Source organism: Ruditapes philippinarum, unplaced genomic scaffold (genome assembly GCF_026571515.1).
Source record: "Ruditapes philippinarum isolate M1 unplaced genomic scaffold, ASM2657151v2 ctg18541_1_1_1_1, whole genome shotgun sequence".
Lineage (NCBI taxonomy): Eukaryota > Metazoa > Mollusca > Bivalvia > Venerida > Veneridae > Ruditapes > Ruditapes philippinarum.
In genome coordinates this window covers 299-16,215 of record NW_026855020.1, presented here as the reverse complement: position 1 = coordinate 16,215, position 15,917 = coordinate 299, and the positions used below count along the sequence as shown (strand labels likewise).

General features: G+C 32.6%; 1 protein-coding gene across 2 annotated transcripts; it reads right to left on the bottom strand.

Annotated features, from left to right (window-relative positions):
- Positions 1-8,020: 8,020 nt before the first annotated feature.
- On the bottom strand, positions 8,021-13,460 carry LOC132741862 (uncharacterized). Of its 2 annotated transcripts, XM_060730124.1 has the most exons (3): positions 13,290-13,460; positions 9,007-9,362; positions 8,021-8,802 (listed from the first exon to the last, which is right to left on the bottom strand). In XM_060730124.1, exons 2-3 carry the CDS (start codon positions 9,239-9,241, stop codon positions 8,024-8,026), a joined length of 1,014 nt encoding a protein of 337 aa, XP_060586107.1. In that variant the 5' UTR covers positions 9,242-9,362; positions 13,290-13,460; the 3' UTR covers positions 8,021-8,023. The 2 variants fall into 2 exon arrangements, with proteins under 2 accessions (XP_060586107.1, XP_060586108.1); XM_060730125.1 differs by lacking the exon at positions 13,290-13,460 and having other exon boundaries at positions 9,007-9,782.
- Positions 13,461-15,917: the final 2,457 nt, after the last annotated feature.

Here is a 15,917-nt window from a genome sequence, read left to right as displayed (position 1 = left end):
TGGAAAAGTTATATCAGTGTGCCGATGTATACACTATAGCCCTCAACAAAGCTATAAATCTTGCCATACAGTTTGTATACAAATATAATGTCTTGTTACAATTAAACTTGAAATGAAACATTTGTCATTTTTATGTTTTTCTTTTTGTTATTTATTGAAAACCAACTTCATAAAGGTGTACTATTTAATCACCTATAGTAGGTGTTTTGATAAGCTCTCCAACTACTCTCCAGAATCGAACGGTTTCATATTTTAACTGCCAATTTAAACCGATCTCATTTCATTGTTCGATAAGGTGAAATAAAGAAATAAGACTAGCCCTGTTAAAAAAGATAACGTCTATAGATCAAAATATTCATTATAAGATTTGGTTTCATCTGGTGAAAGGATCTAGGTAGTTTAGAAATCTATCCCTTATCACTGTAATGAATGTCATTGAGACAAAAACGACTTCGTGAATTTCCGTGAATAGGTGAATATTGCATAGAAATGGTATAGAAAATGAAAATAAATAAATGCGTCAATAAACATATGTCTAATAAACATTGAGACTGTTTATCGTTATTAATTTTAATTTGAATGTTGTATAGAAATACTACTACCTGCATGTATCCACTACCATTCTAAAATTCAGAAGCCTCGATATCTACCATTGTCTACTTATATCTAACTATCCTTATCCGAAATTTAAAGAAATTGGCCGAAACGTTACAATTGTAGACATATAGCATGTTCAGACAGCCTTGATAATGAGCAAAATTGTAACTAATCTAGGATTTCTTTTCTACTTAGCAGATGCCTTTTGTATCTTAGCTTTTAGAGGTTTTGAATCAAACAATGCAAAGAATGTTAAACTCTTCTCGAACAATGATGCATCTTTTAACTTTGTTCATCTGTTGTAGAGAATACATGGACTTTTATATACAAGTAAAGGCATTTTTGCGACACGGATGTATTCTTGGATCTTCGTATTTTTGCAAACATAACGGGCAATCAAGAATACATATCTCCGATTCTGAAATTTATATTAAAAAGAAGAAAAAATGTGACTCTTATTATTGACTGACTTCTTTATTATATCAGTCTTTAGCGAAAGTAATCATCAAATTTGATTTTGCTTCAATCAATTATATCTTCAATGTGACGTCTAAATTGTCCCAAAATATGTCTTTCAAAAAGGCTTGTTTTTAGTAAGAATTGTAAACGTAAAGTCATAGTTTAGATTCTATATCAGAGTTTTCAAATGTTATAATCTGGTTATAATTCGTTTAAGAAAATGGTCAAATTATAAATCATTCTTATCAAAACATCTATTTTATTGCTCGTGCGTGCATGTTTGGTTTCCACATATTAATTTAAGCTCGATTGAGAAACAAGTTCTTGCAACTTATTTTAATCACTTTCGAGTCTGCATCCTGGAACCAACCAGTATTGGTGTCATATGAAAAACATGGTCGTTACCCGATAAGGGCTCAAACTGATGATCCCTTGGTTGAGAGGCAGACACCTTTACCACTAGGCCACCGCTCCCTTATATATCTTTTATTCCTCCATTGAATGAAGAGCAGACATTTTTTTATTACGTAACAATTAATATTTGAAAATGAAATTGTGCTATTAAAATTGATCATGTCAATTAATGTTCTGCTAATAAAGTGCATGCCTAATAAATAAAGCTTTATCTGTCAACCTCAGTTTAATCAGACACCTCATCAATACATATTGAAAAGAAATGAAGATAATTGAATATGTTTACATCCTACCAGTTAAAAATATTAAATTGATAAAATTTGAATCGAATAGACACTTAAACATTAAACTTAAATAATAAAGTCCATTTAACATTTGACTAAAATCATTCGGGACTATTTCTTCTCAATATGACGCTTAGCATATTACTGCGCGCGACCCGAGAGGTTTTTGACAGGTTTTTGTTTCATTTTAAGTTTAAAGAAAGAAACGCATATTGAAATGAAAAAAAATTCAAACAGAATATCAAACAAGTGTCTGATATTGCAAAATTTACCAGGCTTGTCCTTCTTTTTCTTCAGTTTGACATATTATACGCTCCTGTCTATTAAAATTAATTTCATCACGTAACTTCTTATTCAGCCGGAGGCTGTCTAATTTCAGACTACCTGTGAAATATCCAAACCATCAAACTCACATATTTTAATATGCTATATATCTAATTGCATCTTTTTTAAAGACAGCGTATTATGTTCGGTGTTTAATAGGACATTCTTAGCTTGTTCTTGATATAGCTAGATGTAAAATGGTAAGTTCCTGTCAATACCTTTACTTTGCTAAAAATTTGTCACATACATTGTCGACACTATTTCACAATAAATAATTGAATTTAATCCATAATTGGCGAATTTGACGTCTCAGCATTCATATGATTCAATATATTCACTGATTACAAATATAATGCAGTACATTATCACTGCGCATCGACAACGAAGATTACAACGATATCGATATTAAAGTCAAATGTTACCGAACGCACATCATGAGAATGCAAGTTGCAATATTTTGTTTTCATATTATGGCAGCAGGTGTTGCTTTGTCGGTACATCCCGCTATTTTCCGGATTGTCACGCTATGTATATCAAAGTTACGTCCTATTTATATAGGGGCGGATACCAAACAGTGTTAGCTGGGGCTGACATGTAAGTGGACGATTTTGAGAAAAAGAAAAAAAGAGAACGATGCGACAGGCGAAAAGTGCGTGTTATTTTTAAGATTCGGCCAGCATGTGACAAAATGTAATAGGTGTCTCTTATAACTATCTCATCCTACAAGTGGCAAATCACCTATTATACTTTGTTTATTCTACTTTTTAAGCATTTTGAAAGTGAATAGGCCAATAAAATTTGCCTTTTTAATGTTCGAGTCATTAGATAAAGACCTTACAGCACCTATGCACGTGCTTAACAACTGGATGACAACATTATATGTTTTGATAACGGAGTACTCTATGACCAATATTGCATGAAACTGATACGTTTATTTGCCATCCAAGCTCATGAATGTATCTTTTGGCTGAACTGGGGATGGGTGCAGCCCTTAAGCCAGGGCCTGGATCCGCCACTATATAACTCATCCCATTAAATAACTGCTCACGAATATATTTTTTCTATTAGACTGTATACAAATATATAAAATTACATTGCATAATCTTTTTCTACTTATTTTTATATTACTTCCTGTGCAATTGATATATTTAGTGCTTGGTACGTATATATATATACGCAAATACCGTTGTATGGCACCCGGGAGTTCTCGCCCCTTTACAGTTCACAAAACTAGACAATCATTGTTTAAATTGTTTATATATATATTGTAAGATGACCAAACATAATCCGAAAGGCATCAGATGCCGAGCTTTATTTAGCATAGACAGTTAATAATGGAAATAAGCGAAAGCTAATAGTAATCACGCCATGCGAGCGATAAATCATATAATTAAGTCACAAACTCCATCGTGTAATTTTAGGTGTACAAAAGAAAGTGGGGAATAAAAATAGTCGATCTACATAAAAGTAATGCAATAAAGAACTAAACCGTAAAAAGTTTGTATAGAGCATGAAGAAAGGTAGCTTATCATTCGGAACTGCCTCGGCTATTATCTATAATAACCTCGAAAACAATACGGATTGAAAGTAGTTCTACCACGTGGTTTCAGATGTAAACAGAAACAGCGATAATGTAAAACGAATTTATATATTTGACATCTAATGTCTGCTCCGGTACTCATATGCTTGAAAATATGTCTGACAACAACTTGTAATTTAAATATGCCCACTGATGTTCAATTTTAAACAAATCCGACTAAATGTCAACAGGTTGGTTTTTATTTGTTTGGGTCGTCAGACCAAACAAAATAATGGTAGCGAAATTTCAGACTCTGTTGCTGTTAATTGCAAATGCCGAAAGTAGTTACATCCCTTTATATGTACACTAACGCCGAAAAATTCAGGGGAGATCATTGCGTAAAAATGGTCAAATGAAAGGCGCATTAATTTTCAAGCAAAATAGTTCCCGAATGGTCGAAGATTTCTAATATTGTTTTATTCTTTATAGATGTACATTCTTATAGTAATATCCATGATTGTTAACATCTGTGGCGTCGTTACAAACCCTAATTTAGAATAATATGGTTTTCTTCAGCCTTTAACATATAACGTCAACATGGCCGAGGGGTTTGCGCGCTCGCTTCGAGAGGTCTGGAGTTCAAATCCCAGTTAAGGCAACTCATTTTTTTCAAATTGTTTCAGTCAAATAAACATTGAATTGAATATCAGTGTTGCAATTAGTCTAAAAGCCAATTTACTGCAATTAAAACACTGGAAAGCATTGGTGGCACTTTACAAAAACAAATTGGTTTATAATCTCACAATTTTCATCTTTCTGACATTCTGAGACCCAAACAAATTCAGCGCCTTCTGTGCTTTGATTTGTACTTTCGGTTTCTACAGCCATAATAATAAATATATAAATAATGTATTGTTTGCTTATGTACCTATGAATTCACTTATTTTAGATAAACTTGTCAACGACTCCCAGCATTAAAATAATATTTGATTACATGTTTAGTTTCTTAGCGTAGGTTAGACCGAAATACCGTATCCGTTCTGTGTATTCATACTATTATGTTTGAGGTCTGACAGAAAGGGCCGAGTTGTTGCGATTTGTAGCTTGTACGACGTTTACCTTTTAATATTCCAAAACAGTACGATAAATGGCTGGTGCAAGTTTAATAGTTATCACTCAATGAAATATATAAGAAAGTTTAAATGAAATAAAGAAAAATGGAATACAGCTTAATGCAAAGTTTAAATATCATAAAGCATGATAGAATCAAGCATAATGCAAGTTTCAATGTCATCAAGCAAGATAGAATAAATGCATTAATTCTGTTCCATAGAATAAAACATGCTCGGTAAAATATTTGTTAACGTAGCCCAGTTGGTAGTTATTATGTATATAAGACAAAGGACGCAACTTTTGTAAATATTCAAGATACATGTATTTATTTATAACAAATATTTACAAAATATAATTATATACTACTTAAACTTGGTAAGGTATATAATATATATTAAATAAATTGTCAAAAATTCTGCTTTAACTAACATGTACGGGTGGTCGCTATACGTTTCCGTAATATACGTAGCTACATATACTATGACAAAATGTAAAGTACCAATGCTAGAATATTACATTAATTGCTATAAATTGTATGCTTATATAAGAAAGTAATAACAGCTTATGAAGCGTACATGTACATATTCTAAGTTAAAAAGGTGAGTAAACAAATACATTTTAGTTATTTTCTTTTCTTTTACTTTTATTTATTATACTTATGTAATTATTACACTTATTATATATTAACTCAGAATATTGTATTCAAACATCGAAGATATCTATTTATAACAAATATTAACAAAATAAAATAATATACGCAGTTACATATGCTATGACCAAATGTAAAGTTTAATGAAGCATTGCACCAAACACTTGCATATAGGATATTTAGCTACGGGTGACAGATTAGGAACGGTAAATAAAGATGATAGAGTTAAGTTATAATACAACAAGGGTGACATTGTCTCAAAATACGCCCGTCATTAAAGCTTATGACAGAGATGCGGGCATTATAGATGGCTAAATGGTTCCTGTACACATCTTCTGTTTTGAAATGGTTTCTGTAAACATCTTCTGTTTTATCTCACCTTTGTTCTCTCTATGTGACCTTGACCTTAATGAATGTAGAAGTTTTGCTGCGAACAAGCATTTTACAATAACCTATAAGTGTGACCTAACCTTTAACCTAGAAACCTAGTTCATACATGGGACACTGCTTCTCATAGTGGTGAACATTTCTATGACGTTTCCTTTCAATCCCACCATGCATGTAGGACATAAGCTGTGGACAAAATCTCTATTTTTCATCATGTTTAGTGACCTTGACCTTGCAAATATTAACCTAAATTACATGTTTTACACATGTAGTCATGATAATGACCATCTGTGTTTCAATCTCTCAGAAAATGATGACTGAATTGTCCAAATACACATTTTTATATCTTCATCTGAACTTTGACCCCTATGTGTGACCTTGACCTTGGTCACAGGGACCTAAATTTTGCATGCGACAATTTGCTTCACTATAGTGAACATTTGTGCCAAGTAACATTGAAATCCTGTTGAAAGACCTGTTTATGCATGTGACAATGTTCTCATAGGTGGTGAATGAACATTTCTATGAAGTTTCATTAGAGTCCAACCATGCGTGTAGGACATAAGCTCTGGACAAAATCTCTATATTTCATCATGTTAAGTGACCTTGACATTGCAAATATTAACCTAAATTACATGTTTTACACATGTAGTCATGATAATGACCATCTGTGTTTAAATCTCACAGTAAATGATGACTGAATTGTCCAAATACACTTTTTCATCTGATCTTTGACCCTATGTGTGACATTGACTTTGGCCGCAGGGACCTGAATTTTGTAAGCGACAATTTGCGTCATTATAGTGAACATTTGCACTAAGTTATATTGAAATCTATCTATGCATGTAGAAGATTTGTTCCGGACAAGCGTTTTTCAATGTCCTCTAAGTGTGACCTTGACCTTTGACCTGGAAACCTGAGTTATGCACACGACACAGCTTCTCATAGTGGTGAAAATTTCTATGTAGTTTCATTAAAATTCCTGTATGTAATTAGGAGATATGCTCCGGACAAAAATCTTACGCCGCCGACAAATGTGCGGAATTCCAGTTTTTCCAGTGACGTCACAAAAATGAGTCGGCGACAAACTCGGATCACGTGAAATAAGCAGTAAATGTTTAATTATTCCTACATAGATACGCACAACACAGGAGCTTATCAGGGCCTATTTTTGCTAAGCAGACTTATATTTATTCGCATTGATAAGATGTTTTTGCACGTCTCAGACGAAGATGCGAAACTTTAAGGCATTGCAACTGAACTTTTCCCGATATGCTTGATGCTTTTGTCTCTTCGACAAAACTCCAGTCGAAAATAAATAAACTTCGTGATTTCACCACTTTGCTGAAATATTTGGGAAGACGCAAAGACGTTACTGGCATTGACAAATAGTTCACGTAATTTAACAAAAGTTTGTGTTGGTTTTTCGCAAAGATTAAAATCTTCTACATATTACGTATTAATCATTACGTCTTCATGGTAAGTTTTGATCAAAACGAGAAGAAACAAGTTGACATGACGTGTAAGTTTAAGATAAGTGGAGGCCCTGATAACCTTCCGTACAATCTGCATTACTGGAACTTTTGAAAAGAGAGACAATAAAATAAGTAACACTAATCATGTCATATAATAATTTAATGAAACGTGAATGTAGGGTTCCCCAAAATCAGAATTTAATTGTGACTTTCAATAATCAAGACAGATTTTTGCCTGTTTATTCATCATTTTGTTCTTTCATTAAAAGCATTTCAGTTGATAATCAGGGCCTCCAATTATCTAAAAGCTTCACGTCATATCAACTTGTTTCTTCCCGTTTTGACCAAAACCATTACATGAAGACGTTATGATTAATACCTAATTCATAAAACATTTCATGAAGACGTTATGATTAATACGTAAATACGTAAAAGTTTTTTAATCATTGCAAAACAAAAAAATTGTTCAATTACGTGAGCTATTTGTCAATGCGAGTATCTTCTTTGCGTCTTACTAAATATTTCAGCAAAGTCGTGAAATCAAGAAGTTTCGACCAGATTTTTGTCGAAGAGACAAAAATTTCAAGCATATCGAGAAAAATTCGGTTGCAATGCCTAAAAGCTTCTCATCTTTGTCAGTAAATTTTATTGAGAAATGCAAAAACATCTTATCATTGCGAATAAAAATAAGTTGATTTAGCGCCAAACATCTCACCAACTGTAGGCCCTGATACGCTTCCGTACAATATATCTAATGAATCTTTTATTGTCAATTCAATTTAGATTTTGTACACGCTGTATGTTATATAAGATTACAGACTGCATTTACAATGACACTGAGTAGTGTACCCAAATAATTATTAATGTAAACCAAAATAATTTTCTTTGCTATCTTACTAATTGCAAACTCAGAAATACCATAAAAGAGAATGACCAAGAAACTTGAAATTACGGCATAGATGATTGCTATTTCGAGGATAAATACTGCACAATTGAGCCATTCCAAATTAACAAGAAGGTAAAAATGTCCCCTTTTTTTAACTATTACATGATTTTCATACAATACGTTTATTAAAGATAGCCTTCTTTGAAAATTTAAAGTGAAATCTAATGTTATAAATAGTACTGCCAAATAACGTAAGAAGAAGAAACTCACTATTATCAAAGCTAAGTCGACCACATATAAAACATATAGAAATGCAATTTGTGGCCAGAAATTGATGGTCAAAAACAACCTTAAAAGAATTACACTGATTCGAGGTAGAAGTTCCTGATTTTTGATGGACAAAAAAGCACTGAAAAGAATAAGGCTGATTCGAGATAGAAGTTTCTGATTTTTGATGGACAAAAAAGCACTGAAAAGAATAAGACTGATTCGAGATAGAAGTTTTTGATTTTTGATGGACAAAAAAGCACTGAAAAGAATAAGACTGATTCGAAATAGAAGTTTCTGATTGGTATTGTCAATGGGATTTTCAACAGTGATATTTTCTTCTTGCGTTGCTACCACGACATACTTTTCATTTTCCAAATGTTTACCAGTTTCATCTTTTCTATTCACAATATCCTTTTTATTGATCACTGAAATAAAATGGATTACTAAATAGTAAATCATAGATTAATACTGCAATTTATATAACATTCATTGCAATATGGTATTTAGAAAAGCTTATATAGCTTTTACATCGCTAGTACATGATTGTTTTCATGCAATTTATTTGTACATTTTTATATAAGTAGTAGATAACAATAAGATACAAAAACTTAAATAAACAACATTTTTACCATTGACTTCATCGTTTGATTCAATATGTATGTCTTCAAAACAAATTTGCGTTTCAGTTGTTTCAGCCTTGCCTTTCTTCTCAGCAGATGTCTTTTGTATTGAATCAAGAAATCCAGAGATTGTTAAACTCTTCTTGAAAGAGGATGCGTCTCTTAACTTTGTTTTTCTTTTGCAGACCGGACAAGGAAGTCTTGTTTGTCGGCCTCCTTCATCAATTTTGCGCTTGATATACATAGATAGACATTCTCTGCAAACTGAATGCTGACACGGAAGTACTCTTGGGTCCTTGTATGTTTACAAACATAATGGACAATCAAGAATACCTGCCCCCAATTTTGATTTTGACATATTGTCTCTGTGGAAAAAAAAATGCAAACATGTTTCTTTTTATTCTTCTTCGATCTTGTATCAGTCTTCAAAGAAGGTAATTATCCAATTTCATTTTACTTAAACCAATTAAACGTTAAAAGGTCACCAAATATTACTTTCAAGTTGCCTCATTTTAAGTCTGAATTGTAAACGCAATGTTAAAGTTTATGTTTTTACATTACTTTTTTCAAATGTTATAGACCTTATTACGACGCGGTCCGTTGCCGGGTGTGGTATATTCTCGCGAGTCTGGTCTCGTGTAAGGAGATAGTCAGAACATAAGTCATTGCTTTATCAAAACATCTATTTTATTGCTAGTGCATGTATTTTTACTACATAAAATTGTACAATAGTTCATGTATGGTAGCATACAATTATTAACATAATAGCATTCAGTCTATTCTTAATTCTAACACTCACGTGATTTTGTCACTATAGACAAAGAAGGAAAAAACTGGTGTTAAACTGCCAATAAACACCGGTAAGGGACTACTTGTATATGCGCTGTTATGTTTTCACCCTCGATTGTATAGTTTACAAAGCATTTTAAAGCAAGAATAAAAAACATTTTTATTTATATTTTCAGTTCGTATAATGTTTTCTTTTCATACAATACCGAAATAATATCTCACATACACTAACGCCACATTTTAGATCCATATCAGTTAATAAATATTTTGACAAAACGGCGCCAATCCGTAAGCAGCGTAATGACGTCATCCGAAGTAAACAACTCATTCATAAACAAGCTGACGTTATTTCATACAGACAAGAATGATAAATTGGGCACTGATGTAAACACAATACAACGTAAGTTTTTATTGTTGAAAACTTGATAAAATAACGTGTTTTTTATTATGTCTTTTGTTTAATAATTTCTGTATCTTCGCAACAGTAGGGTGCGAAAATCGAACAGCGTTTTACGAAAATCGGCACCGGAAGTTATTTCCGCTTGAAAAATAACATTAGTGATTTTCCCTATTTCATCGTGTTAGAATCGAAATAACATCGGCCTGGGAGGTGTATATCGGCTATTTAACACCGGTATTGTCGTTTTGATGCGACAAAATTAACCACTCAGGCCTACGGCCTTCGTGGTCAATTCCTACGCATCAAAACTCCAAACCGGTGTTAAATAGCCGATATACACCTCTCAGGCCGATGTTATTTCTTAAATATACAAAGTGTACTCGTCCTACAAACATTTATTTTTCATTGCATCATTATAATTGTAAGTAACACTCAATAGTCTAAAATCAAATTTCTTAATACTTATAGGCTTTAAAATTTATTCCCCTCTAAAATTAAAATAACTATTTTGAATGTCACCACGTACCTTATTTTGTATTGAATAAGACATATGTGTCGCATTAAAGTTCCGATATGATCATCACCGTGTAAAACTTAAGATATAATAACAAAGTTGTCAATTTCATCAATATTTTATCAATATCATAAAACTAAGACAAAAGCTTGCATTTATAAGTACTGAGTAGGTTAAAGGAAACCGAACTTGCAAAATATTTGCTGCGCTAGTCGAATTAGATGTTTCGTTTATATAACATTTACGAAAATGTTATCGTACTTATTATGCTTGTTGACACACACACACACACGCACGCACGCACCAAGACACGCGCGCGCACACACACACACACACACACCAACACACACGCACACACACACACACACACATACACACTATATTTCTTTTGCTTAATAATTTCTATATCTTCGCAACAGAAGGGTGCGAAAATCTAACAGCGTTATACGAAAATCGGCACCGGAAGTTATTTCCGCTTGAAAAAATAACATTAGTGGTCTTTCTTATTTGATCGTGTTAGTATCGAAATAATATCGGCCTGAGATGTGTATATCGGCTATTTAACACCAGTTTTGGCGTTTTGATGCGAAAAATAAACCACTCAGTTTTACGGCCTTTCGTGGTCAATTCCATGCATCAAATCTCCAAACCGGTGTTAGCCGATATACACCTCTCAGGCCGATGTTATTTCTTATTCTAACACGACCCGCATTTTTCCCTATTGAACATAGAAAAACCGAAAGTGTATGTTATTATGATATAAAATCACTGTTTGACGTTCTATATTTAGACATGTGACGTAATCATTATACACGTGACGTAATCACTAAAAATGTGACGCGAAGACAATAAGTACGGAAACAAATCCGGCGCAATTTAGCTAATTATCATGTACGGCAGCATTTATTTCTTAATGTCGTGTTAGAATCGAAATAATAATGCGCATCATTATATCACTCGGGCTACGCCCTCGTGATATAATTCCCAGCATCCGAACTCCAAACAGTGATGTTATTGAGCAATAAAATCACAGTTTGGGATATATTATTTCTTAAACCACAGCGCGACACAAATGACGTTTTGTTTTTAAAAATAAACAATCGGAAAATAATCGGCTATTATGCTTGACGAAAAGGCCAGAGAAGTTGCAATTGCCCTTTTACAAAATCATAGTACATTCCATATCGGGTGTCGCGCTTCGACACAGACGGCAATAATAGTAATACAAGTTTGCTTCTTTAAAAAGAAGCATGCGAGAGTTCTTTTTGCAGCTGTGAAAGATTTGTTTAATTCGAAAATATTAAGAGATATTTTTGCATAAAAGGCACAATGTATGTTTTTAAATCACAATTATTCAAAGGATTAAAAAAGGAATGAACCATTGCTCGTAGTGTTAAGTAACGTAAATGATATTTTCCCGATTATTCCTTGTACCGATTTGTTAACTTCGATGTTAATTTTTCGTATTTTGAAGCGGAGCATGCGCATATCAATTTTTGTACAGCTTTAAGGCTTAGTTTGCAATGTATTAGCTTCAATTTGATACGCAAAAAAATGGATGCCGCCAGCAATCGATCTCAACCCTATGGAGAGGTCTGATGATGACCTCATCAATAATACACACCAGCTCCAAACAGGTGTAAAATAACCGATACTCATCGCTGAAACAAATATCATTTCTTAAATTTAATATCGCATGAAGTCTACAAATTCTCTCAACAAAGTATTTGCATGAATATTTAGATTTTGAAAAAAGTTCTCTAATCTAGATTGAAAGCAAAGAAATTTTTCAAAAACTCATTAAATGAAATTATATAGAATCTTTTGTCGAAAAAGAAGTTAACTAACATTGTCCATGAAAAGCCCACAAACGCAAAATAAAATGTAAACAGAAAACTATAATAATCATATGCACGGAAAAGCGTAGAAAACAAGCTAGGTTAAATTTATACTTTTTGACCTCTACAAATTAACAATGATTGTGATGACAGAATTTCATAACTTTCTTGGTGAAAAAGTACAAACCAAATAACTGCTACAAATATGTACAGTTATTTTATTAAGTTACGGCACTTAAACAAAAGCTATGGCAACAATTACTAGTGTTATCACATAAACCGCGGCGCAGGAGTGTAATATATAAAGCAATTTAAAAAAAAACGATATTACACTAGCGTAATAACACTTTGACGTGACGTCATTTGCGCTATACAGTACATGTAAATAAACATAGTGTGAAAGCGCGCTATTAAATGTTAGCGTTACACTATATGCTCGTCATTGAAAAATTACTCATTTTAACAGTTAACTGTTCTTATTATACATACATGTATGTGATAAATAAAATATTATATTCGTGTAGATTCAATACTAAATTTATTGAACTCGTTGAATAAAACAATATTATGCTCGCCAGAGGCTCGCATAATATGATTTTATTCAACTCGTTCAATAAATTTAGTATTAAACTACACTCATTCAATATCCTCTATTTATCATTAAAAGAAATAAGGCTAAATTCAGATGTCTGGTAATTCCTGTCATTCTCATAGAAATAATGGAGTTCATGATGGAAAGATTAGTACATACTCATTGACATCCAGGTCGTGAGTTTCCATTACTTCTTTATTTTTCTCCTTGTCCTGTATGGTAACTCTTTTATCTGTTCTTGCAGCATCACTTTTCTCTGCCTGTTTTCCCAAAGGTAGTTTCCGGATGTCGAAGTTGAAATTTTCATAAGGTAATGTCGTTGTATTGGAATCTGTAATAAGAACAATCTGTTGTGAAAAATCAGGATATGAATCGGTTATTTGATACACTGAACATGTTATTATTTATGTATGTAGAGCTGGTGCGACGAGGTAGTAACGCAGTCTTGCAACAAATAAATATTTTGTAAATTCAAAGTTAATTATCCCCTCTCAAATGACTAAATTAATGCCAGATCAGAAATTTTAAGCAATGTCCAGTTTTGATAACGGATGCTAAAGCATCGATTTTATTTCTTTAAGAAAAGAGGATCATTTTTTTTTTTTTGAATACCCAAAAAAATTAAAATGTTTGAAATCTTTTGCGAGTCAAAAAAAATGAAACCCAAATTTTTTCAAGAAAGAAAACATTTAAATTTTGTTATTCGGGTTTTTAATTTTTACCTTTATTCCTGTATTGCTGGTTTTTATGGTAAGTGTATGGATTGTCCCCTTCATTGATGAATCTCCATTTTGCATTAGGAGGATGTGTTTGGACTGCAGCAATGCTATTTTAGTCAAATCTTTTTTGAATGACGATGCATCGTCGGTGTTATTTCTCAATTTCGTTTTGCGTCGGCAAACAGGGCATGTAAATGACAACAGATTGTGTGGCCTGTCCTCACGAGACACTTTAATGTGGGTTGATAAACATGCTTCACAAAATGAATGTTGACATGGCAAGATTCGCGGGTCATTGGATTCTTCCATACATATTGGACAACTTATTCTTGCATATCAGACTGGCGTTTCCGTGAGTTTTACCCATGCCGAAAATTTCATCTGGCATGGGGGGTTCCAGATGAGTCGCGTGCTGTACAATGGCACGATTAGGATGGACGTCATTTTACGTTATGAATGAAGTTGTAATTCATACGGCCGTTTGTAAGAAAGTAGGTTATGGTTGTCAGTGATGATTAATTTTCATTGAAATAAAGATTAAAGAATTTAAAGATAATGGAATATGGTAGAATATGGCAAGAAAAAATATCTGACATATGTTTGCGGTCCGGATCGGAATATCCGTCCCTCGGTCACCCGCCCATGGGCGGTAACTCGGCAAGCCTCGTTACCGCCCAATGGGCGGGTCACCTCGGGACGGATATTCCGATCCGAACCGCAAAATATGACAGATATTATTAATGTGGACTTTATTTCAATGTCCATTGCTGGCATACAAATGAAAAATAAATGTAACGTTTAATAATAAAGCATAGGCCTACTGAGTGTAAAGGCACATTGTTTTGCGTTGAAATTCTGTATACATTATTTATCGTTTACAAACAATAAAATTCGATTCAATTCGCGATAATCTGATATTTATATACGTTGACTTATTTTTAACATAAGGATTTGACGAATTTATAGTCATAGTTTACTGAAGCATTTTGGCTATCATATAGAAATAAAAATATTAATTCTATGCTAAGAAATTTTAAATTTTGTTGGGGTCTTTGTCTCAGTCTCGAATTTCATAAGGTAAATAATTTTTATGTTATCGTCTGTTGCATGCAAACTTTTATAAAAATCATAAAAATTGATTTTGTAAATAGAAATCTTTAAACTGACCTTCTATCTTCCTTTATCTTTAACCGCGTCTTAGTTATGTCTAGCACACTACAGATCTTTTGTGATACTGAAAACCCAAACGAGAAATTACTCCCAAATAAACAAACAAAACAGGTTTATTGCGTCGTAAGTTACAATGTTTGCACAAAATAAATGCATGCACAATGAGTGATAACGTTAGTTTTTGCAAATATATATATGAACTCAATGTACATTTTGTAACCAAAAATAATACATTGTATGTAGATGTAATTTAGTTTAAAAGTCGAGATGTACAGTTAACAAAAATAAATAAATAATTTAAAAAAAAAATAACTGTTCAAATATGATATTGTTTAATTACCAAACTACATAGACCAAGTCCTTTCCTCCACACCTCGAATCATGCCATTTTACATTTTGTAAAGACATCATGTACACCAAAATCATAAGGTACACCCTTATTGCCATGAATAAACGAAATTAATTTGGAACTGTTTGTATAAAATACATTTAGATTTAATTCAAGGAGAACAGCGCTGAAGTTTTTTGTGTGTTTTTGTTGTTGTTGTCTTAAATGAAATTAGATAACTATTAATTCGCAAAAAGAATGATAACATATAAAAGACATCTATGAAAAATAGCAAGTTTTAGACATTTTCGTCACATTTTTCTGCTTTTAAGTATCAAGAATATTTTTACATTAAAAAATATACTCCCGTAAATTCCCAAACAATTTTATACTGGAAAATATTAAGTAGTTTTAAATTTAAAAATTAAAATATGAAAATAAAAAGGTGAAAAATTATATTTTTTTGGTGGATTTTAAAATTTCTCCCCCAAACCCCCGGCAATTCCGTGAATATTGAAAACCCATTCCGTACTATAGAGACCCAGCTGAACATTTTCATATGTAAATTTA